This window comes from Pimephales promelas, chromosome 12 (genome assembly GCF_988280905.1).
Source record: "Pimephales promelas chromosome 12, fPimPro1.hap1.1, whole genome shotgun sequence".
Classification (NCBI taxonomy): Eukaryota; Metazoa; Chordata; class Actinopteri; order Cypriniformes; family Leuciscidae; genus Pimephales; species Pimephales promelas.
This window is the reverse complement of record NC_142780.1, coordinates 23,067,428-23,093,049: the sequence shown is the minus strand read 5'-3', so window position 1 is coordinate 23,093,049 and position 25,622 is coordinate 23,067,428. Positions and strand designations below refer to the sequence as shown.

The 25,622-nt window shown below is 39.6% G+C and overlaps 2 protein-coding genes across 12 annotated transcripts in view; one reads left to right on the top strand and one right to left on the bottom strand.

Annotated features, from left to right (window-relative positions):
* The window catches only part of mef2d (myocyte enhancer factor 2d), a 57,219-nt gene extending 44,802 nt beyond the window's left edge, over positions 1–12,417 (top strand). For 2 of the 11 annotated variants that reach the window (XM_089117726.1, XM_089117727.1), the window contains exons 8-13: positions 508–538; positions 2,510–2,632; positions 2,936–3,137; positions 4,844–4,912; positions 7,013–7,063; positions 8,485–12,417. In XM_089117726.1, coding sequence (XP_088973852.1) covers positions 508–538; positions 2,510–2,632; positions 2,936–3,137; positions 4,844–4,912; positions 7,013–7,063; positions 8,485–8,866 — 858 coding nt within the window. In that variant the 3' untranslated portion in view covers positions 8,867–12,417. The remainder of the gene's footprint in view (positions 1–507; positions 539–2,509; positions 2,633–2,935; positions 3,138–4,843; positions 4,913–7,012; positions 7,064–8,484) is intronic. The other 9 variants (XM_089117728.1, XM_039679492.2, XM_089117731.1 and 6 more) reach the window with 9 other exon arrangements.
* Positions 12,418–15,592: 3,175 nt separating this feature from the next.
* On the bottom strand, positions 15,593–22,722 carry nes (nestin). Its single transcript, XM_039679929.2, has 4 exons — positions 21,731–22,722; positions 21,330–21,454; positions 20,393–20,466; positions 15,593–18,871 (listed from the first exon to the last, which is right to left on the bottom strand). The coding sequence occupies exons 1-4, from the start codon at positions 22,541–22,543 to the stop codon at positions 16,044–16,046; spliced, it is 3,840 nt and encodes a 1,279-aa protein (XP_039535863.2). The 5' UTR covers positions 22,544–22,722; the 3' UTR covers positions 15,593–16,043.
* Positions 22,723–25,622: the final 2,900 nt, after the last annotated feature.

The following is a 25,622-nucleotide window of genomic DNA, read 5'->3' as shown; positions in this document are numbered from 1 at the left end:
ATTGAAAATGATAATGATTAAGTCAGTGTATACTTTTCTCTTTGAAAAGTAATTTTGTCGGATAATAAATACCTTAACCAAGTTTAGTGTTTTGTTCTTCCCTAATATTTATTATAGTCATAGTTATAGTCATTAAAAACAAATCTCGTCTGGACATTGCATTTGGCCACTAATGTATATATTGTGTGTGCATAACATGCATTGATTTGTTTAAATAAATAATCATTGTTGTTGTTTTTTTATTAGTGAATATTTTCAATTAGTTTAACATTTAAAAGTATATATTTGGAAGTAATAGTATGCCTCCAATAATTGTGCTATAAACATGCAGTGTCATGCTGATGTAGTGAGTAATGCAGTCATGAGGTCTGAGACCCTTCACATGAAATCTGATCAGAAGTGATTACTGCCAGTTGTGTTCGTATCGAGATGGAAACCAAGTGTAAAACGGGGCTTGTGTGTGTGTTGGAGTTGTAATCTGTTTTCTATTTGTTTCTGGCCTCGCAGACAGATGAAGAGCTGGAGTTGGTGAGTGAGGTGAATACAGCTCAATTCTTTTGACTGTTGTGCTGTGAACGGTCTCATTTCACAAACAAATGTTTGACGAATGATTTATGGATGTTGTGTTTTTAACGTGTCATTTTCCCTCTCATACACGGCATTTTTCACTGATCAAAATGTAATGATTGTGGTTAAACAGTTTTTTATTGTATTGAAGAATACACTGTTTTTCATATATGATCTAATTGGCGGTCAGTGAATTGGAGTTAAATGCGTGCTGTTTATTCAGTTGCAGGCTGACTGCCTGATTATTGTGTGCAGTTTTAAATGAATGCACACACACACACTCAAGGCGAAATGCACATATGCATGGGTTGATCTCACATGAGTCAGACACACTAGATCAAACGTGCAGCGCATCGGAGCAGAAGCCCTCACTCCAAAGATCAATTTGTCTGTCTGTCTCTCCCCCACTTTCTTTCACTTCTTGATGTCTTCTCCTCTAATGATCTGTTGTCCAATGACACATTAAGTGTAGTGCATGTCCATCTGAGTTTTTTGGGGGGGGTTCGGTCATCTCAGCATCTGTATCTGTGAGTGTGTGCATGAATCATGGTCATGTTGACTGTAAAAGTCGCCTTCTTTATCCCCTTGTAAAATTAAGAGGGTTTTAAATGTGAATGTTTGACGCTGGTTCACAGTCTGCATTTTGTTATCTTGTGTGTTGTAGTGAAGTGTTTACTTTTTTCTTGCACGATTCAGATAAGGGCTCAACAATGAGGATTTTGTGTGTGTGCGGTGAATTTTTAATTCACCATGTATATGGTGTAAAACATTACCATTTTTTGGATACTTCCAAGACTATCAAATGTTCTCATCAGTGTCCTCATAAGTTTCCTTTGTGCCATATTTAAACGAGTAGATTTCACAACAGTGCTCAATACATTGTTAATATCAATACATACAAAGCCAAAAGATGCTCTGATAGATCATCCAGCTGACCCAAAACACTTTCAGACTGGTTCTTTGACCATCCTTATTGTTGAGCTCTTCAACGTTGTAGGACGTTTATCTCAGTAGCTACATTTACATGGACACCTTTTCATTGTTGATTGATGAATCCGAACATAGTGTTTACATGAACACCAAGTAACGTGACCGGGTTGATGTTTGTGTCACAAGCAAAATGTATTTTTTGACATTCGTACACTACTAACCTACCTGTCCTGCTCCACTTCACAGACAATAGTGGAAGGAGAATTTTAGAATGACACAAATTACGCCATCTCTTCGTCATCATTGCCCATGCGCAGTACATTCCATCCAAGTTTTCAATCCGATCAAGTGTTTACATGTCCTCTCGATCGGATTAGAAAAGGTTTAAACCACCCCTTACAATCTGAATGACATTTTAATCCGTTTTGGACAATTTATTCTGATTGGCGTGGTTACAATGCCTTTTATTATTCCGACTGTGCTGATTTCAACTGGATTATTAGGGTCCATGTAAACACAGCTACTGTTTTACACTCAGCTGAGAGTCTAGAGAGATGTTACGTTGTTTTTTATATGGACTGGCTGATTATTACTATTCTTAAGATGGCTTTTAGTACTTTAACCCCCAGATTCACAGACAAGGCAAGCTAGTCCCAAACTAAAATATTTGTTTGAGCTGTTTTAACTGAAAGCAACTTGCACTCGCGTTTCTTAAAATATGTCAGTGCCATTGTTTTGTCTCAAGATACACACCAGTAATGTTTTTTCTCTAAGGCTAAGCTACTTGTATGTCCTAATTGAACTAAGGTCTAATCCTGGCTTAATCTAAACCCTGTCTGTGAAACCAGGCCTATGATGATCTAAACTATTTTAACTTCAGAAGTGTCTGGAATTTGATGATTGTGTACATACACAAGTCTTGCAGAGGTGTTTGTGTCCTTTCTTTCCTTGCCCGGAAAGTCAACTCTTGGTACTTTTGACTCTATCTCTCTCTGTTTTTCTCTCTCTCTGGCTTTCCAGAACGCTCAGCGGTTAGGCGCCTCTCAAGTGACCCAGCCTCTTACCACGCCAGTGGTTTCCGTGGCAACGCCAAGCCTCCTGACTCCATTCTCCATGCCAACCGCCTACAACACAGGTGAGAGTGACATCATAGGGAGAAGCCGAGACATCCGTCACTTTGCTGGCCAGCACAGATTCAAGGGAAACACAGCCATGCTTAAGATAATACTCCAGACAGATGCTTGCAGAGTCCATTTATCTCTTTTACTTTCACACCTATTCCTTAAATCTCTTTCAAGGCTAGATTTATCACTGGAATTTAAGTGGAGCATAAAAAGAAACGATAACTGAATATAGATGTTATATTATCACAACTATAGTAATAAATAGAATTCAGTAAATAAATATACATTAAATGTTCTTCTTTGTTTTCATGCAGAGTACCAGCTAACAAGTGCAGATCTCACAGCCCTCCAGGCCTTTACGCCGTCGGGTGCGCTGTTGCCAAGCAACATGACCACTTGGCAACAGCAGCCTTCCGTATCCCAGCAACAACAGCAGCAGCCATCCGTATCCCAGCAACAGTCTCAGCAGCAGCAACAGCCACAGCAGCTAACTCTGGCCTCCCTCAGTAATCTTGTGTACGTCTCGTGCCTTTTACAAACTCTCTTGCTCTCACCTACTCACACATGCACCTGGTTCTTCTCTAACCACATGTCCATAGTGTGAGGCCACATGCACCACATCTACTTACTGTCTACAGTGGAGAGAAGTTTCAGTGACATACTCCCCTCCCCTCTTAGTCTTGAGCTAAAACTCTTCGATTGTCTTTGTTTAACCTTTAGCTACATCTAACTAGATATAAGTTTAAGGTTTAAGTTTAACTAAGTCAAACATATATCGTTAACATAGCTAATGCAAAAGATAACATGAAATACAATTTAAATACTCTAAAGTTCAGAACTTTATTGAAATCTTACCTCAGCAAGAATGCATTAAATTGTTCAAAATTCCCAGACGTTTATAATTTTACAAAAGATTTAAAGTTGATCTTTTAAAACATTTTTAACATTGTTTTCAATGCTGTTGAGCAGCAAATCAGCATATTACAATGATTTCCGAAGGATCATGTGACACTGGCGACTGGAGAAATGATGCTGAAAATTCAGCTTAGATCACAGGACTAAATTACATTTTAAAATATTTCAAGTAGAAAGCAGTTATTTTAAATTGTAATAATAATTCACAATATTACTGTTTTTACTGTATTTTTGATCAAACAAAGGCAGCCTTGGTGAGCATAAGAGACTGAATTTATTATTATAGACATTTAATGTATTATGTTAATTTCTACATAAATTAACACATTTCAGTATTGCAAAATGTATAAATTAGTTAGTAAAATTATTATTAATTGTTAAATTATTAAAAATTGTTCATTGTCAATTCATGATACCTAATGGAATAATAAATTAAACCTTAAAAGTGTTAGCATTTAGCGTTAAGCTAACATTTTTTTAGAAACTGCGTTGGCACAAACTAGCGTCCTTCCTAGACAGAATTTTTGGCCATTATTGTCTAGCTCATACATTTTGACATGTGTCCACTGTAAACTGTAGGGAATTATTTCATATTAATCTGCAATTTTATTCACACTAGATAGAGCAGAGAGACACAAAGTACAACTTGATTAAAGTGTTACGGTTCTATCAGCTATAGAGAGAACATCGCTACTGCTCTATAACTCAAACCTGTGTTACAGGGGCATCTAGACAGCCTGAATATGATCTTTCATGTTCAGGATGTGAATAGAATGTACAGGGCAGAACAGCTGAATGCCTGTGCTACCTATTTTCTCTTTATGCATCACATAATAGCCCACGGCTCAGGTCAAGGGCAGCTGTACGCTGCATTATTAGGATGACACATGCATCTACCTTGCTGTGAATTTGCTCTTTTTTTTTTTTTTTTTTCAAATGCCTTTTGTGGTATAGGAGAGGTCATGATCTCACATTAGCAATCACTTGAACAAGAACAATCTAACGATCATCGGTAGCACACAACCTAAAGCCTGCGTATTCTCCCTTGGAGATTGACCTAAATAACACTCTTTCAGTCTCACATAGACATTTTCCTCTTTTCCTTCCTCTTTCTCTCCTCCCTATGGGGGGTGAACATCGAGGTGTTCTTGCCTGCCTTTAATGCCTGCTAACAGCGGGGTTAGCGCTGCCTTGCGCTCTCATTAGCGTGACTGTTCGCTTCTGTTAATGCTGTGTACAGATTTTCAGATTTCTGGAGCAGGTCTAACCTGCCGTGTGTTTGTGTGCTCTCTCTCATTTGTTTACAGCATGTGGGGCTCAGACAAACAGAACGGAGAGATGGCTCACTGCATCTCTGGTCTAGCTGCTAATCTCAGGTGAATGGGGTCCCATGGGCACTCTGTGTCCGCCAGTCAAACCGTGGGCTCTCTGTGTTAGCCAGTCATATTCTGTGGGTGCTCTGTGTCGGCCTATTATGCACCGCTGTCCTGTCTCTCACCTGCCACGGCCTAGTTGTCATGGTTACCGTCTCTGGCCGTGCTGAAGAATGTTCACGCTTTCGTCGTCTCGCAGATGACCATTTCGTCTGAGTCTCTCTTCATTCAATCAAACTTTTGTGTCTTTTTTTTATCTTTTTCTTGTTCATCGCTTATTGTCCAGTGTCCTGTGCGCGATTTACACGCAGATGTAGACAGATTTACACAATGCATTTTTCTAATGAATCTAGCACATTGGTGCCCTGATAACTGAGCAGGTAGAGATTAGAATTTAAAAGTAGGACAGACATCTCCATCATGTCCTCCCAAGTGGGTCAGGACTCTCTGGGGTTCATTCGTCCATCCGTTTGTAACCTGCTACATGGCCACACGTTCATCATGCCAGCAGATCCTGCTCTGAACCACCTCAAGCACCACATATTATAAACCAGGCTTTTTAACATAGCAGGTCAAGGCTTAAAATGTTTTTTTCCATTACAATGCTGATCATTTGATAAACAGCAATGCATAATATTAAACATTATATTATCACATATTGGCACTTACATGCTGTACTGGTAAATGAGCAATGGTCATACATGTCTGTCTAGCATATGTTTGCATGAAAAAACAATGGAAAAGTAGCACAATGGAATGGACAGCCCCTAACAACATAGCTAGTCATTTAGTTAGAAGAAAACCATCAAATAATTATGATTTGTATTGTTACACTTAATTCCATCACACTCTAACTGCATTTTTACCACTTTTTAAGCTCATTTACTTAAAGGGTTAGCTCACCCAAAAATGAAAATTCTGTCAGTATTTACTCACCCTCATGTTGTTCCAAACCTATATGTGTTTATTTGTTCTGCTGAACACAAAGGAAGATATTTGGAAGAATGTTTTAATCAAACAGATCTCATTCCCCATTGACTACCATAGTAGGAAAAAATACATACTATGGTAGTCAATGGGGAATGAGATCTGTTTGATTAAAACATTCTTCCAAATATCTTCCTTTGTGTTCAGCAGAACAAATAAACACATAGAGGTTTGGAACAACATGAGGGTGAGTAAATACTGACAGAATTTTCATTTTTGGGTGAGCTAACCCTTTAAAACTGTACGATTCATTCATGTTCTGTAAAGCTAGTCACCAACAGTAACCAAGAGAGCCTAGCTAATTCCTTACTTTATTATATAATGTTAATGTTCATTTTGAAATGGAAATATTATGTTTTGTCTTGCCTTTTTCGGGTGAATTTAACATTCAACATTTGATTGTAACTTTTCTCATAGACCTCAAGGGGGCGTTAGAGTAGTTTTAATTTCATCTACAGTAATATGTTATGTCCTCTCCACTCTGTTCAAAGAAGAATATCTTCCTACAAATTTGCTGTATGTGTTAGGTTTAGCAGGACCGAGACAATATTTTCATGTTTTCAGTGCAGCCGTGAGCTGATTTCATTGATCAGTAATGCGGTGTCCTCATATCACTTGAACTTTATCAGGACTTGCCACTCTCCTGGCAGCAGCTGCTGCGTTCTCTGCGAATATACAGTGAATTTCAAATGAATTTCTCTCTCGTTATGCCTGAGAAACTGTCATTACATCTCACTGTGGCCCTGACTACCTGTTCATTTTAATATAAATGCTAATGGAGCCGTGAGAGCTCCCCGCTGCTCCGCCACCCTGTCTTATGCTCTCATGTCATCAAATCATTTTTCCTTGTGTCGGCCTTTCCTGGCCAGACTGGGGTGAAGACTCATTCTTTCCGCTATGCATTGAGGGTGGGATATTTATTTGAGTTTTTGGAATAAGCATTGAGTTGGGTTTTCTTTCTCCCCCTGAATAAACAGTCCATGTTAACTGTCCATAGACACCCGCCTGTCTCTGAACTGTTGTAGATGAGTGAATGCTGACATGTACGTGTGTGTTTGACCTGACGTTGATTATTGCAGATGCTAGAGTGGGTTTTGCCTGTGTCTCTCTCTGCAGTGTGACCTCTCAGGGCAGCTTACTCTTGGGCAGGGAGGAAGGGATCAGCTGGTACTGTATCTGGCGTTTCCTCTCCCCGTCTGTCTCTGTTTGTTGTCTGTCTTGTGGCGGTTTTCTACGGCTAATGGCGCTAACTCTCCTGCTCTCTCTTGGTTTTCTCTCTCTATCAGTCTCTGGCTGCTTGGGCTGTAGGAAGCTGGGCTTTGTCTTTGTCAGTGATTTGCTGAGTTGGCCTTTCTTTCTGTTTTGCATTAGAACATACTGAAACAGCACCTGCAGCATCATCAATCAACATATACAGGCCCACAAGACCAAACTCTGTGTGTTTCACAACCCTCTCGCCCTCTCTCTTTATCTCTTTTTACATTTGTTAACTTACATTTGTTTTCTTTAAATGAAAATGTTTTGCTTTTTTGTCATCCTGTTTATTCCTTTTTGATCTCTGCTACTTTTCCAATTTCTTTTCTCTTCCATATTCATTTCTTTCATTTCCACTTTTTTTTCCATTCCTTTACAAATTCTTTCCTTTCTTACCTTGCGTTACCTTACCTTACCTCCTCTCCTCTCTTTCCATTCCCATTTACTTTCCTCTTTTTTTTTTTTTTACTTTTCTTTATTTTCCCTTTTAGTTTCCTTTCCCTCATTTCCTCTCCTCATCTTCTTCCATTTCCATTCTCTTTCCTTTTTCGATTGCTTATTTTCTTCAATTTCCCCTCCATTCCCATGCCATCGCTTCCCTCCTTTTCCATTTTGTTTACTATTTCAATTACTCTTCTTATTTTCTTTTTCATGTAATTTCCTCTTCCATGCCGTTTCCTTTCCTGTTCCACTATATCCTGTCCTTTTTCATATTTACATTTCCTCTTCCTTTTCTCTTCTGTTTCTTTTTCCTTTTAGTTTCCATTTCCTTTTTCCTTTCTTTGTCCTTTTGTTTCCTTTCCTTTTGACTTTTCTTTTCCACTTTTCTTTTAATTTTCTTCTCCTGTTTCCTTTTTCCTTCCATTTCCAATTCCTTTCCTCCTCTTCTCTTCTCTTCTGGAAAACTAGCTAAAATAGCTTTGAGTAATCCCAACATAAATAATACACTACAGTAAATACATACGTTTGGCTGCAGCCTAATTTACACGCACATAAACAAACACACTCACTGCAGTTTAGGGTATGTGGCATGTTGTGATGTGTGAAAGGATGCTGATCAAGTTGTGACTGCATGGCTAGCAGGAGTTAAGTGACAGAGATAACTTGTCTGGCTTGGTGCATTTTATAGCTGATTTATTGTACTATTATTATTTTTTTTCTATACTAAAATGTGGCTGTACAAAGGTAGTGCAAAACATGATAAAGTTGTGGGTAACGTTGCTGTTTGTCCACACGTATGTTTGTCGTATTTAAAATGTATGTTTTGTTAGACATCAGGTGTCCCCTCTTTATTAGTGATGTTGATTCTTCTTCTCTTTCTCGTTTTACCACAGGCCTGTGGGAACGATCCCTCATGGAGCTACTCTGACGGTTAACACTAACCCCCACGTCAGCATCAAATCTGAGCCGGTGTCTCCCAACCGGGATCGCAGCACCCCTAATTCCACCGGCGGGGCAACGGGCCTAACTGTGACCCAGTATCACAGTGGGACGCAGCGTTTGGAGCCCACCGGCCGCTCTCCGGTCGACAGCATCAGCAGCAACGGCAGCTCTTACGAGGGAAGCGACCGAGACGACGGTGGGCAGCCGCGCCCTCCCGATTTCAACTCGTCCGGCCTGGGTCTCCTCCGAGCTTCCGGAGAGCAATCGTCCCAAGCGGAGCAGCAGGAGTCAGCCAATGTGAAACGCATGAGACTGGACACCTGGGTCACATAAACGCTGTAGGAGAGAGCGAGAGATCTGCTCTCTTACCCGCACATACACACACACACACCGACATAAACACACCCCTAGTGGCACCTGCTTTCAGCAGCCAATCTCAGTCCGCACTTAGACACATGCATGCGCCTGTCTCTCTGTCTCTCTCTCTCTCTTCCTGTCTCTCTCACTCTTGTCTCACTCTCAGACACACTCATATTTACTGGTGTGTGTGTATATATTTATATAAAATATGCATATATGATCACACACGCACTAGATCTTCACACACACACACAGTTGCCAATCCAGGTGTAAACGTGTCCACGTATACGAGACTGAAGAGATGTACTTTTGGTCGCGTCTCTGCTATCCCTCGCCCCTGCTAAGAGAGGCCGTCCGGATCTCAGCTCAACTTTTTACAGGCCTTACCGTCGACCAGTTCAGCGGCACTGCTCTGTCAAAACGCCATAACAACTGCTTAAGTTGCATAGACAAGCCTGTCGATCTCTATTTTTTTTTTTTGTATCTATTTCTCTTTTGTTTTGTTTTGTATGAACGGTTGTATTTGCCATTTATCTTCTCGACTGACTCTTTCTCTCTTGCTTTTCCTGTTTCTTTTCATGTTTTTTTTTTTACTATCTGCTTGAGCAGCTGCCTTTAGAATCGGCCCCGTTATTGTTGTAACAACTTTAGCATAAAATCTTTATATTTGTTTTTCTAACTGCGTAAAAACTAGCATAGTGTGCTTGGTGTGGTGTGTGTGTGTGTGTGTGTGTGTCAGCTGTGAGACGGAGGTGCTCATTCATTCAATTGCTAAACACGATTCAGCCAAAAAAACATCCATCTTTCGTTGTATCATAACCTCACACCAGTCCCCTCGCTTGCGCACTAGAAGCGTGTCTATCGGCGGAGCTCGAAGCGCGAACGCCGCTCCGCATCCTCGGTTTTCTGCTTACGCGTGGACCGTAAACGTAGTGTCGTTGATGGAAGTGTAGATCTATCTGTACTAATGAGATTCAGGCGTGCAGGAAACGGACGTGCAGTGTGTGGCTGCATTTACGAGAGCAGCGGTCTGCCACATTATGCTATATTTATTGTTTTGTCTGGCTGTGTAATTCAGAGATTAATTAGTTAACTTTATGGGACGGGTATGCTTTATTATTGTTTGTAAGATTCCATGAAAAATAAAAAGTGGGGATTTTAGATGTTTGAGATCATGTATATACAAAATTTCTCAGTGTTTCAGTACAGGTTTATGTATAGCAAAAGGAGTTGGTGGTAAACACGCATCTCAGCTAGGTCATTTTAGCAAAGAAAGAGATGGAGGTTGTGTAGCGCCGTGTGTGTGAGAAGCGTTGAGATTGTACATAGCGATGTATGTTCACATATATTCTGCTGGGTCTTTCTGAAATAGCGCTGTAATCTCAGTGGAACCGTCTCTGTCGGCCTCTACCTGTAAATAAACTGTACCGTGTTATAAGTTATCAAGGTGGAGAGGCAGATGAAGGAGGATTTGACTGTTTTTATGCGTGACACTTTCCCGTCGTTTTTATCCTGATGGCGTGCACTTTAAAATCTTTCCCTCTTATCCGCTCGCACACCCTCAGATACACACGTGAGGAATTTCCTCGCATTATCATTTACACGATCAGTCCACTTTTTACACATCTATCTCCCAACAAAACGATTCCCTGGCGGCTTGGAAGGGAATACAGTCTCATTTCACCTATAAGACGTTTAAAAGCATTCAGGGAAGGACGTTTCGTTTTTTTTTTTTTTTTTTTTGGATTATATTGCACTTCACATGTTTAACCGTGAACAATTATAGAAGAAAAAAATGTCACGTTTGGTTAAAAAAAAAAAAAGAAATGAAGAAAAAAGACGACAAATAAAAAAGATTGTTGTACTGAGATCTAGATTAGGCTTTACACGTGTTGCAGATGTGACAATTATGTACACAAATCGTTTTCTGTGCATTAGTGTATTCTCCAAGTGACGAATATGAAGGATGTTTTGAAAAATGACGCGAAGGGAAATGGGGTTCAAAATGATTTCAAATATGTTGTATTTCCCTCTAAAACTATGACTTAAAGTGTTAGTAAGGTTAAGGTGAGACTCACCTGTCCGTCATCGGCTTCTCTACCTCTCCCTCCATCCTATCGTATCTTCTCTTTCTCTCCTTTCCTCCGCTCCTTCACTCACAGAGGAAGACAGAAGCCATTTCATTTCACCTCAACAGGTGGCCCACCTTTTGTTAAACCAGATTACACACACTCACACACATGATGGATGCAGTGCTGGGAGGCGATGAGAGTAAGCGTTCGTTCGGACTCATCACAGACGTGCGTTGGTATCCCTTCGACTGAGGTTCTAGAGCTACTGGGCGGATGTTTTCTAGAACTGCATCATAGCAGAGCGAGGCTTCTGCAGTGCACCCGTTGACTTAAAGACTGTTGTGTCCTGAGCTTTGAACAAATGCAGTGATTTCTACGTACGTTTATAAGGTGACAGCCGGGACTGTGTTGATTTCCAGGCTAAGACGACGTTCAAAAAGCTCTCTTGAAGACCTCGTGATAAAATTAGGAATCTGAGTAATCAAAGAAAAGACAATCGTCCGGTGAATACTTCACTTTGGTCCCCGTATTCCCTTTGTATGATGTCTAGAGATTCTCACATACTTTTTCTCGTGTTAATTTGTGCTGGTGACAGTTTTATTGTCTGTTTTTAATATAATTGTTACGATGATTATCATTACCATTATGATTATCGTCACAGATGGTAATAATAATGATACATTTAGAAAGACGGTTTTTATTTTATTTTTTGTTTGTTTGTTTTTTTATGTGTAGGTTAGACATCCTGTTTTATTTTTATTTGATTTTATTTTATTATATATGAATATTTTATGAATCTATTTTCGTTTCAATTTCTTTTTCTTTTTTGTTCTTCAAAGGGGTGTTACTAATATTGCACGATTTATTAAGTAAAACAAAACCGTTGTAGTAATATTAGTACTTATTGCTAATTGAGGGAAGCGATAAAACAGGTTCGATAGAATGACCAGTTCAATGCTGCAATTTTTAGTCAATTGTACAATAGTATCTACACATAGTTAAGGTGGGACATCCACACATTTAATTTATTCTGATCAGACACAATGCATGGGCGTCAGACAAGCAAAGAATGAGTCATATTATAAATAAACTGAAATGTAATTTCAATAAGAATATACAACACATAAAACTAGAATAGAAATTGAAGAAAAAAAGTTTAAAAAAGAAGAATTATAGCTAATATATTGTGTTCGGCTAGTCTGCTTTGAGTTTTGTTGTAAAAAAAAAAGAAAAAACGAGAAAAAAAATTGTTGTTTTCGGAGAATGATATACAGTTTGTGTATATTTTCATAAACAAAGTATGCACTGATATGTTATTACAAATTCTATACTGCTTTTACAAAAGAGTGTTTGTTATTGTACCAAAGTATCCATTGTCCTTTATGACCCTCCCCTTTTGCGTATGTTTTATTGTATTTTATATATTAAATAGACAAGTTGACCTACACACAAGTATGAGTCTGTCTGTATTACAAGTTTGTTGTGTGGGTTGGTTTGTTCTGTTGTCAGTGCACTCAGTTCATTTTGCAGATGCTATTATCTAATAACTTTCAAATGTGGACAGTGATTTGTAATGATAAAGTAACCAGCAATATTTGCAAATATACTTATATTCCCACCATGGCTGTATTTATTTGATCAGAAATACAGTAACAACAGTAATATTGCTAATTTAAATAACACATGATCCTTCACAAATCATTCTAAGAAGTTGATTTGGTGCTCAAGAAACATTTCTTGTCAGTTTAACAGTTGTGCTGCTTAAAATGTTTATGTAAATCTTTAGATTCCTTGATCAATAGGAAGTTCAAACAAATAGCATTTATTTGAAATAGTCACATAGGTCTTGTATCCTTGCTGAAAATAAATATGAATACATCTTACTGACCCCAAATATATACACACTATATACAATATCTATATATCCTACTTTGTTTGAAACTCTAGAGGATAGGAAGGCTTTTTTATCATATGATCTTTTTTAATGTGTTGAAGTGTTGCAGCATTAACTTTCAAGTCATTTCCATATCTGGCCACTAGATGTCAGCCTTTCACTTATCTGATATTAGCGAATCTGCTTCCAGCTACTAAAATTGTAAATTTGAAACATCCGTTTGTTATGTTTGTTTGTTACTCTAATAAGTTTTATAATTTACCAACGTTGCTTGTTCAGAGGAAGTCCAAGTATTTATTTTAACCCAGTTAACCCAATTGAGGAAGAAATATGTAACGTTAGCTAAGAATGTTTTTTCCTCAGAGACATTGTGTTTGTTGTTGTTTAGCAACAGATCGTCGTGGTGACTCAGCCACATGACTTTGAGTGTGAGTGTCTTGTGCATGTGTCTTTTGGTGGCCCCACATTGAATGCAGACCATTCCTCAATGACATTCTGTTCATCTGAGCACTGTGTCAGCTGAGTTTGTCAGTTTGCACTTCTGGTGCAACCATTGAGCTTCTGTTTGTAAGTGGTCCCCACTTACTGTTTGTCTGGATGACAGAGTTGATCTATTTTTCCTAATGCACTGAGACACGTGGATCATTTCATCCTGCAAACACCCCTGCCATCCTTAAAGGGTTTTGATTATGCTTTTTCAACTTTAGTTAGTCTGTAATGTTGCTGTTTGAGCACAAGATCTGCAAGGTTACAAAGTACAAAGTCCACTCCAAAGGGAAATATTCCACAGATGTTCAGTCAATATATTTGTCTTTTGAATCAGCTGGTATTCTCTTCCTTCAGGCAGTGGAATAAATTGAATATTTTTTTGTTATTTATTTATTTATATAAAAATTGAGGTTTCAGTTTTAAATAGTTTTTCTTCTTCATAATTGTATACGGGTCATTCGGCCTACAATTAATTTGCATTTACATGTCTTAAACTAAATGAACAGATAAATATTAATCTCGCTATTGGTAATCAGTGATATTATTCAGATTTGTTTTTATCGGTAACACTTTACAATAAGGTCTCATTTGTTAACATTATTAATGCATTAACTAACATTACCTAAAATTAAGCAATACATTTTTACAGCCTTTATTAACCTTTGTTAATGTTGATTGCTAAAAATGTTTATGTTAGTTGACATTGCATTGACCAATGTTAACAGATGAGCTTAAAAATGTATCAGTAAATGTTTAGATTAACATAAACTGATTAATAATGCTGTTGAAAAGTTGTTCATTGTTAGTTTGTGTTTGCTAAGGTAGTTTAATGAAACCTTATTGTGAAGTATTACCATTTTATCATATCACAATAAAGAACATGAACATGGGTAAATTTAACATAATTTTATTAGATTAAATTTTATTACAATTTTATTTTATTTTATTTAGAGCATTTCCAGTTTTTTAAATGATTTTCCTTTCCTTAAAAATGTTTTAAAATGTTTTTAGCTGTATGGTGTAATTTCCTGTGTCGTCAATATCACTTAACATCCGGTTTGTACTATCCATTGACCTAACAAAACTTCTTTAATGGCATCATTCTCTAGGAAAAGAAAATTTTTGAGAAAGCAACAGCATGAACATTACATAATAGCCATGGTTGGGTGTCATTAGGTATGTTACACATTTGCATTAGAAAGGTGATGAATGGTGGGTCCTGTGTAATTTAAAAAATAATCAGTCACTCAGTTTCTGGCATTGATAACAATCAATAACAATCAATAACAGCGGCAGATGGTGAAGGGAGCAGAGATAGCTGAATGTCACTCGACCCCTGAACACATTTGGGGTTTATCGAGATTTATTTGGAGCACTGGTCTCGGGATTCTGTGGTCATTCACTCAAATAGCTCTCACTATGACACTTATGAATGAGGTCGAGATCAGATTGAAATAAATAACCTCTGTCATTTCAACAGGATAAGATCTTCAGTGCAATGGGTTGCTAATAGAGTTGCTTGCTGTTGCATCAGGCATGATTGCGTGGCATCCTCTTACACAGGAAGCAGGTGTTGAAGCATCTGACCACCCAGCTGTTGCCCTGCCTTACTTTTGTTTAAGTGCTTAAAAGACCCTGTAAATCCTGCTTTGAGTATTTGTATGTGTGGGTCATCAGACTAGCTGTTTGATTTGGACCAAAAATAGAAGTTTGAACCTTTTGGAGAATGAAAGGTTTTTTTGTTTTTTAATAATTTAACTTTTTATTCTTATATATATATATATATATATAATTTATTAATTTCATTTTTTTTCTACAGGATATTTATCCACATGTTTTTATCTGTGATTTTGTCTTCTGGTACAAGGGTGTTGGCTGAAGAGCAGACATGTTTATCCAGTCATTGTCCCCCAAAACCCCCATCAGTGGCACCAGAGAGCCAGCATGCATACAGAGGGAAATGAGGCGGTGATGTCATCTATTATTCATTGTTCCTTATTCTTCTTTTCTTCTAGTGTGGCCTCCTTCTCTCAGATCAGTATTGTGTGCTGACCAGAGCCGGGCTCCAAATCAGAGTGTGATTCGCTGCCACACTGAGTGAATTTAGCCTGTACAACTAAGAGTTCTGATTCATTGCAAACTGAAATGTATGCAATGTTGATGAGGGAAAATAATATTCATGAAATGATTGATCAAAATTTTACAGTTAAAAATAATGATAAAAGAAAACACCAACTCAATGTATTTGCTGTTGTACTTTTATTAGTCTTTATTGTTTTTTCAGAATTTTGAACACGCTTTAACCCATATTGTTTTTCCATTGTAATAGTGCAAATTCACAAAATTTGTTAACACTGACATGCTGGTCTGATTAGTGCAGAAACAACAAAGATGAAGTCCTCTCGAGGAATTCTCTCTCCCCGCGGCTGTCATGGAGTACAACACTTTCTTATCCTAAGAAGACAGCTGGTACATTATGCCAGGCTGTTGACTCGCATTACAGAAATCACATTGTAGTATACACACACTACGCTCTGCAATCTTGTCCAGTTTATTTTCTGTGAATGTATATGAAGGTGTTTTTTGTGCACTTCGTGTTTAATGTTGCTGTTCAACTATTTATATATGGCATCACTACTTTTTATGTTTTTGGTTTAGTCATATACATGGTCTAAAACATCTTTGGACAAAGCTGTTACTCATCCCCAGAGGACCAGGAATCCCCTTCATCAACAGAGTCATCAGATAGGACCATCTCGCCTCGCTTTGGCTGTTCATCTTTTCGTTTATCACCCCGGCCTTTGAGGATGTCCATCTCTTCAGTAGGATTTCCATTTGCTGCTGGCATTCCCTCCATATCTTTCCACTCCTCTCCTAAGACCATGGCCTGGTTTAAGTCTACAGTCTTGGAAGGGTCGTAGGTAGCTGCCATCTCAACTTTCCCTTTGCTCCAGAAATCCTCCTTCAAATTAGTGCTGAAAAGACAATGAAACTCACTTTTCTTTTCCTTTGACTGAAATTCCTCCTCCTCTTCTAAATTGTCGCTCTCAAAGTCCATCACAGTCATCACTTTTTCAGAAAAGCTCTTTTCAAGATGTTCTTCAAATTTTCCAAAGATATTTTCCGCTACACTTGGCATTTTGTTCGGACTTCCCAAATTCTCAATCTCACTCACCGGGAAAACGCCTGAATTCTCATTCGCACTTGCTTCTTCTGTAATGCTCATGCTTTTGCCCCAGATGTTAGAATTATCCCAGTCATAAATCTGAGAGGCTTTAGTTTCTTCCGTGCTCTTCTCCTCACTGGGCACTTCTTCGTTGTTGGCAGAGACAGAATCGGCCTTGAATCCTCCATTAGTAAAGGTTAATGGCTGCTCAGTGAGAGTAGCAGCTGCTAAAAGGCTTGTATTCTGAAAGCACTGACTGGCATTTGGTGATTCATCTTCTGAGCTATTGCACTCTTCCTGGTCAGAGTTGGGCATGTCTGATGTCATGATACTTGGCTGACTGTTTATCTCACTTTGCAAAGAATGACTGTCCATCAGATCTATGTCGGTGTGCATGGTAACATCCAGAAGATTGTCTGGTTCTTTGGTTGTAGCTGCATCTTGGAACATGGTCAGAGTAGGTGAAGTTTCAAATGAGCTTTCAAGCTGTTCGACCTGAGATGTTTCGGAAAATGAGGGTGGATGGTCTGTGTGGACATGTTCTTGACTTTCATATGAATGGACTGTTTCATACTCAAGCTGTTCAGTGTGTATATGCTGGTTTTCAGTCAGTTGTGGATTCTCATTTTGCTCATAAACCTCGACATCATGATTTTCATCTCTCCTCATATCATCATCAGTATCTTCTTTCGGGATTCCCCTGGGCTCAATTCTTGGCCCTTCTTTCTCTAAATCCGAACTTTCATAGACTCCCGAGCCACTCTGTAGCATTATGCATGCTCTATCATCATCTAGTGCATCTTTAGAAACAATGTCTCCTGTCATCATCTCTCCAATGACGTCCATGTCTGGTTCTTCTGTGAGATCCTCCATAGTGTTGAAGCGTTTTGAGGCGCTTTCATTCAAATGGCCTCTGTCCGCTCTTTCCTTCTCGTCCTCGCTGTCGCTGGTCTCTCCAATGAGGTGTGAGACTTGCGCATTCCCATCTGTTTCCTCGTCACTTTTATATTGGATCAAGGGCCGAGGGTCTGCTAGCGTGTTCTCCTGACTATAGCTGTTACACTCACCAGGATCAGTTCTCCATGAGGCTGATATGTTTTGGGAGTCGTCGTCGTCGTCATCACCTTGGTTCTCAGGTAACTCAGATTCCTCAGGTAATGGACAGCCTTCATTTACTCTCTGAACTGAATGGGCTTCAGCTGGCGGTACAGTCTTCTCTATACTCTCCTGATGATCAGTGTTCTTGGGAGAATCTACACCTCCATCCTGTACAGAACTGTCTCTCTCAATCACTTCTATCTCTTCTCCTTCTTCTCTTTCAGTCACATTTTCATCTGTTTTATTCTTCAGTTCAGTTTCAATGCTCATTTCACCCTCTTCCTCTACCTCACACTTAGGGCTTGTCACTTTCATCTCATTCTCTGGTTCAATTTCTTCCTGTCTATCCCACTCATTGATTGAATCAATCTCTGCCTCAGTTTCACTGTTCATTTGCTCTGTCACTTCCTCGCTAATATTGCTCACAACGTCCTGTTCATCTACCCTCATCAGATCTTCATTTGCTTCTTCCTGACAGCTAAAATCACTCAAAGCTCCTTGCTTGAGGAAGGATGAAACCAGTATATTGGAGTTTGTACCGATATGGCTGGATGTTAATGTATCATCATTATCGTCTAAATCTCCATATGAAACTGTAAAGCTTTCACTAATGTTCTCTGATCTTACATCCATCTCAGAGGCATCATCTTTTTCATCCTCTGCCACGGTTTTATTTTCTTCCCAAGTAACCTTAGGTGCGTGTGAGATTCGGGCCATTTCGACAGACACTTCCTCATCCTTCCCTTCTTCTGAAACTTCTGCGGGATCTGTGAATGGACCGGCCCAGCTTTCTGCCTCTGGCGTTTGGGACAAGCTACTTGGTTGGTCACCTGTCACACTTATCAATGCAGATTCCTCCGTTTTAGATTCAACCAGTTGAGCTTTCTGGAACTGTTTTGGTTCGTCCTCCACCTTCATATCTTCTGGTTTGAGCTGTGGTTCTGGTTCTGCAGCTGTTTTGGGGAGAGTTGATGTGATAGCCATGTCTTCATGTACTTTCTCTCGCTGTAAATAATCCACAGACTCCTCAGCAGCTTTCTTAGACTCCTCTGAGATATGAACCCCTGACTTTTCTGGCACTGGGATTTTGGTTGGTGTTCTCTGTGGAGTCCCTTGAGTATATGATGGAGTCGCACTGGTCAGCAGAGTGCGAGAGGAGGTGATTGATCTGTGACTTGTAGACACAGTATTGCTGAAATGGCAGGAAGCTGCAATGGTCTGCAAGGTTTGGTGGGTCCCAATAGGCTTTGAGATTGGATCTGTAACAAGAAACAAGAAGATGGTGAGACAGGCTTTGGCACAATAGACAGGGACCCCAGATAGCAAACTGACATTGAATCAACGTGGAAACGACGTTTCTCATGACATCGAAACAACATTGATCTGGCATTGTTTTGCTCATCGAATTAACGTTGAACCAACATCAGACGTACCATTCTTCAAAACTAACTGAAAATCGTCGCAATTGGTTTGCTTTCCTAACGTTGAAACGATGTTGGTTTCAAGTTGATTTTCCGTTAGTTTTGAAGAATGGCGCGTCTGACGTTGGTTCGATGAGCAAAACAATGCCAAGATCAACGTTGTTTCGATGTCATGTTTCCATGTTGATTCAGTGTCAGTTTGCTATCTGGGACAAGCTCTGTAAGAAGACTATTTGATTAAGCCTACCTTTGACAGATCATCATATCTATTTTCTAAATCCCAAATGTTCCTAATTTGAAGTTTTACAATAACAACAAGGTTCCATTTGTTAACCTTAGTTAATATGAAGTAACAATGAAAAGTACTTTTAAAACACTTCAAAATCTTAATAATTATTATCAACAGCTGTATCTGTTAATATTATTTAATAATATTTTTACAGGAAGCACCGTCAAATCATTTTAGTCAGGAATCTGTAGTCTAAGCACATTGAGCACTAATTGCACTTTTCCACTGCATGGTTCGGTACGGCTCGGTTCGGCTCGGCTCACTTATGGCTTTTTTCCACTGCATGGTACGGTTCGGTACGGCCTGCTTCGACTTGCTTTAAATGGTACCTGGTCTGTTGAGGTTCCAAGTGTACCGTCCCGGTACTGAAATGTGATGTGAAACACTGCAGATCACTGATCGGTCAGACAGAATCGTCACTACCAGCATTATTGTATTTGTGACCAATAGACATCGACACGGAATACCGTGCCGCGCCGAACCATTCTGAGCCGTACCAGCAGTAGAAAAGCGCCATAATATTCATCAAATATGAGCAGAAATACAACAGAGTGGCTCATGCCCCTATTATGTCCCATCCCCTGATAACTATGGAACAAGTGTGGTTGACTGGAACAGATAGATGGAAACAGACATAGACCCTTGATCTGCCTCTCGGGGGAGTTATCGGAATACACACTAGTCCTGAACTGTGAGTGAGTCGTAATGGAGAGGTATTGATCTTCATTATGCTTTTCCAGGCCTGCATTACTGGAAAGTGGAGCCATCTGTTTCAGAGACCTATGGGACTAGCACAGGAAGCTAGTTGTACAGGCTTCAACCTATGGGGGTATCTACTGAAGCCTGTACAACTAGCTTCCTGTGCTAGTCTTCTACAGGATATGCAATTATAATATTTAGAAAAAGGGGATCTGTGTTCCAAAATCCTAAATTTATGTAGGCTAAAGTTCTATATTCTTTATACCTTTTTTCACTTGACCATTGCTCAAATAACCCTCATTATAAAAAAATAACAACTAATAAATTAAAGGAGAATAAAATATTGATTTATTTAAAAAAAAGAATGTTACCTAAAAAGACAGCAGAATTGGTCTTGTTTGTTTTTGGTCTGTCGATTCTCAGGCCCTCGCTGTCCAGCAAAGCTCTGGAAAGAAGCAGCAGAACAGCACTTTCTTTAATGTGAGGGGTGGGCTAAATGAGATGGAGTCATGTTCTTGAGCTGCAGTCCTGTGCCTTGTTCTGTTGTTATGCAAATACTATGTCAGATTTGTCATTGTCAGCCCATCTGCAGGATTCACTCATGCATCAATTCATTCACCCAGCATAAAACAATTGCATGGTTTGGAGTTGACAAATGTAAAGCTCTTATGTAACAGGTGATCCTGCAACAAAAGCATCAAACAAATGTGGATCTTAAATATATGTAAAAAAAAAAAAAAAAAAAGTCTTTTTGGAGATATGCACAACATATTGTAATAATATACAATAAAAGTCTCTCTGTACATAATTCTAATATTTAAAACCCATCCCCTTCCAAAGTATCTGCATGTAATGCAACACACCTTCATTAAATGGAGGACCATGAAATGAGCAACAGATAAAATGCTGTATTTCTTTCCACCCTCAACAGACATAAATCGGACCGATCTGAAGGATGTTATTTTAATGAATTACCCACCCCCCTGTTTCCCTGCCCCTCCTCCAAGCAGATGGACCAGGGTCAATGCCGGGTGGCAAATGGAGAGGGTCTATTCGGATTGACTGATCTAAAGTTACCCCTCTCAGGGTGCTTGAAAGGCTTTTTAGAGCCACTGATGCATGATCATATTAGTTGGGCATCCATAAACTACAAATCCCACAGTGCATAGGAAAGGCTTTCCACTCTGGTATCCCATTAGGGAGGAAGTGGGACGACTTTTTTTGTCAATATGGTTCTGAAGATGATAATATTAAGGTAAGGTTGTGTGTTTTGGTGTTGATGATGATCTGGATGACATTGGCATGTACCTGTATGTGGCCACCTCCAGTCCAAGAGACATCTTCACCTGCAGCAGATTTTGTCTGTCCACCATCATGCTGTCTATCTGCTGCCCCAGGCTGTCCTTCTCCAACTCCAAAGCATCTACTTGAGCCTGCACAAAATCATGAGACATGTTTTCTTAAAAAATCTTTGATTAAAGTTAAGAGGTTGTGGAACATGGCATCGTTAATATCATGCTGTTAAAGAAATCCATTGGCTCTGCTATATTGTATGACCTTCTATCTTCGGTGGAAAAAAAAAAACATTCTTCAAAATATCTTATTTTGTGTTCCACAGAGGTAAGAAAGTCATACAGGTTCGAACTATATGAGGGTGCGTACATGACAGAATCTGAAATGTCCACAAGTCCACAAGTTTCTATTCTTACCTGAAGATGTTGAAGCTCTTGCATCTGTTCTTCTCTCTGCTGCACTGCATGTTTCTCCAGCATCTGTCTCTTAGTCTTCATACTATCGAGCTCCTTGGCCAGATGCTGAACCTGATGCTGTTTCTCTCTCTTCTCTTGGTGAACCTTTGCCATGTTAGCTTTGGCCTGGTTCAGACTTTCCTCCAGACGTCCAAACTGTCTCTGGTAGTTGTTGGTTGCCTCCTGCCAGGCTTGAGCTACTCTGTGGCTGTACTCCTGTCCCAGGTCTGGGATGCTGGTAGTTTGAGTGTGCTGTGGAGCCATTAGGACTGGCTTTATCTGTTTCAGAGAGGCCTGCAAGGTTTCCATGTTCTCCTGGTGGACTTGCATCTGTAGCAAGAGGTCTTTCTCAAGTTGTCCAACCTTCTCTCTAAGCCAAATCTGAGCCCTACGCTCCTCTTCCAGCTCCTTCCTGCTCTCCGTGAGTTTTTTCTGTGCTTCAGCCTGTGCGGTCTTCGCCTTTTGCCTTTGGATATTCACCATCTCCATATCCTCAATCAAGTTCTCCACTTCCAGCTCCACGTGGTCTTTCTCCCTCCAGGCCTCCTCCATCATCCTCCTGGCCTGGCTGAGAGCCTCCTCTTGAGCTTTGTGCTGGCCTGGTGGGTCCCTGCTGCTCTTGAGAGTGTGGATCTCCTCTCGCAGTAGCTTGTTCTCCTCCTCCAGAAGCTTCACACGGCCCAAGTACGATTCGAGACGCTGGTTCAGCTCCAGCATCTGGTACTTTTCCTCCTGAAACTGTATGAAGGGCTGTCGGACACCCAAAAGCTCCATCTCAGAGTGGGGTGAAGTGTAAAATCACACTAGAACTGTGCACAGAGGCTGTGAAGGGCTGCAGGTCTTTGTGGCTGCTAAGTGATTCTAATGACAGGCTCGAGGGTGAGGTCTGGACCACAGTCACAGTGCCCAGCGGCTGAATGGACAGGGGAGGGTAAGACCCTCCTTTCATAGACAATGAGAAGGGGGAGGGCGAAGAAAAAGAGGAGGAGGGGTGGATGGACAGAGTGTGCAAAAGCAGTGATGTAATTTGAGAAGTTAACTCTCCCACTGCTGGATTATATCCAAACCAGTACAACTTTCTTACTCCTGTGGAACTCAAAAAGAGATGTTAGACTCGATAACCTGAGTCAACATGCAGTGCATTTTTTTTTTCATACAAAGAAAATGAATGATGACTGAGACTGTTTATTTGAAACAGCATGAAGGTAAATGATGGCATAATTTTTTATTTAGCTGAACAATACCTATAAATCTTGTAGTTTCAGTCAGATATTATCACATTCATTTACTGCCCCCTCTTGTGGCAAAATGATCACAATACATCAGACCATGACTTTTTTTTGCATGTTAAAGGGATGGTTAAAATTCTGCCATCATTTACTCACCTTCAAGTTGTTCCAAACTGTATCAATTTCAAATGACGATATTTTGAAGACACCATTTAACAGACATTCTTTTGATATAAAAATTGTTGTGAACTAAAAATTGTTTAGCATTTAGCAACGCAAGGTGATTCAACACTCATTCTTTCATCTTTACATTTTATTTTCGAAGCCTACATGAAATGAGCAATACTGGTGGCAGACAAATTATCCAGTAATTATAAATCAAATCCAACAGCTTTGAGATGCACATATGCCTCAACAAACACATCTCAAACACAGTGATGAAATGTCTGCTGAGGACTTGTACAACATAGTGTAATGTAAACTTTTTCAGATTACTAAACTTGAAAAGTTAGGACAACATGCATTTTAGACAACTTTTGAACATATCTAATTAACCCTGTAAGACCCGTGGTTGTAAAATTACAACATCAATTTTAGCTCTTCAAAAAACACTTTTTTTTTTTTTGAAAACAACATTTACATAGCTAATGGATTCTTGAAACTCTGGATTCTGATAGAGGGCCATAGGACTTAGACATGAGTGCAAAAATATCTCAGCTTTGGAAGGGTCTAGAGCCTCCAGTTTTGCACTCAGGTCTAAGTCCCATAGCCCTCTATCAATATCCAGAGTTTCAAGAAGATCAGAGCAACTCAAAATTTCGACCCAAAAAAAAAAAAACGACAGTGGTACCCCTGTCTTTTTTTTTTGGTGCGAAAAAATAAGTTTCTCCAATCTTCTTGAAACGCTGGATTCTGATAGAAGGCCATGGGACTTAGACATGAGTGCAAAAATGGAGGCTCTAGACCCTTCCAGAGCTGAGATATTGAGATATTTATAATGGCATAAATGCTACATGGGATCTCAATATCTCAGCTCTGAAAGGGTCTAGAGCCTCCATTTTTTCACTCAGGTCTAAGTCCCAGAGCCCTCGATCAGAATCCAGAGTTTCAAGAAGATCAGATAAATACTCAAAATTTCGACCCCCTAAAAAAAACGACAGTGTTACCCCTGTCGTTTTTTGTTTTTTTTGGTGCGAAAAAATAAGTTTCTCCAATCTTCTTGAAACTCTGGATTCTGATAGAGGGCCATGGGACTTAGACATGAGTGCAAAAACGGAGGCTCTAGACCCTTCCAGAGCTGAGATATTGAGATATTTAGGCTATAATGGCATAAATGCTAAGTGGGATCTCAATGTCTCAGCTCTGGAAGGGTCTAGAGCCTCCATTTTTTCACTCAGGTCTAAGTCCCATGGCCCTCGATCAGAATCCAGAGTTTCAAGAAGATCAGAGAAACTCAAAATTTCGACCCCCCAAAAAAAAAAAAAACGACAGTGTTACCCCTGTCGTTTTTTTTTTTTTTTTGGTGCGAAAAAATAAGTTTCTATAATCTTCTTGAAACTCTGGATTCTGATAGAGGGCCATGGGACTTAGACCTGAGTGAAAAAATAGAGGCTCTAGACCCTTCCAGAGCTGATATATTGAGATATTTATAATGGCATAAATGCTACGTGGGATCTCAATATCTCAGCTCTGGAAGGGTCTAGAGCCTCCATTTTTGCACTCAGGTCTAAGTCCCATGGCCCTCGATCAGAATCCAGAGTTTCAAGAAGATCAGAGAAACTCAAAATTTAAGCCCAAAAAAAAAAACGACAGTGTTACTTACCCCTGTCGTTTTTTTTTTTTGGTGCGAAAAAATAAGTTTCTCCAATCTTCTTGAAGCTCTGGATTCTGATAGAGGGCCATGAGACATAGACCTGAGTGCAACAATGGAGGCTCTAGAACCTTCCAGAGCTGAGAAATTGAGATATATATAATGGCATAAATGCTACGTGGGATCTCAATATCTCAGCACTGGAAGGGTCTAGAGCCTCCATTGTTGCACTCAGGTCTATGTCTCATGGCCCTCTATCAGAATCCAGAGTTTTGAGAAGATTGGGGATACTTAATTTTTCGCCCAAAAAAAAAAAACGTAAGGGGTAACACTGTCGTTCCTTTTTTTTCGGGTCGAAATTTTGAGTTTCGATATCTCAGCACTGGAAGGGTCTAGAGCCTCCATTGTTGCACTCAGGTCTAAGTCTCATGGCCCTCTATCAGAATCCAGAGTTTTGAGAAGATTGGGGATACTTAATTTTTCGCCCCAAAAAAAAAAACGTAAGGGGTAACACTGTCGTTTTTTTTTTTTCGGGTCGAAATTTTGAGTTTCGATATCTCAGCACTGGAAGGGTCTAGAGCCTCCATTGTTGCACTCAGGTCTAAGTCTCATGGCCCTCTATCAGAATCCAGAGTTTTGAGAAGATTGGGGATACTTAATTTTTCGCCCAAAAAAAAAAACGTAAGGGGTAACACTCGTTTTTTTTTCTGGTCAAAATTTTGAGTTTCGATATCTCAGCTCTGGAAGGGTCTAGAGCTTCCATTGTTGCACTCAGGTCTATGTCTCATGGCCCTCTATCAGAGTCCATAGTTTT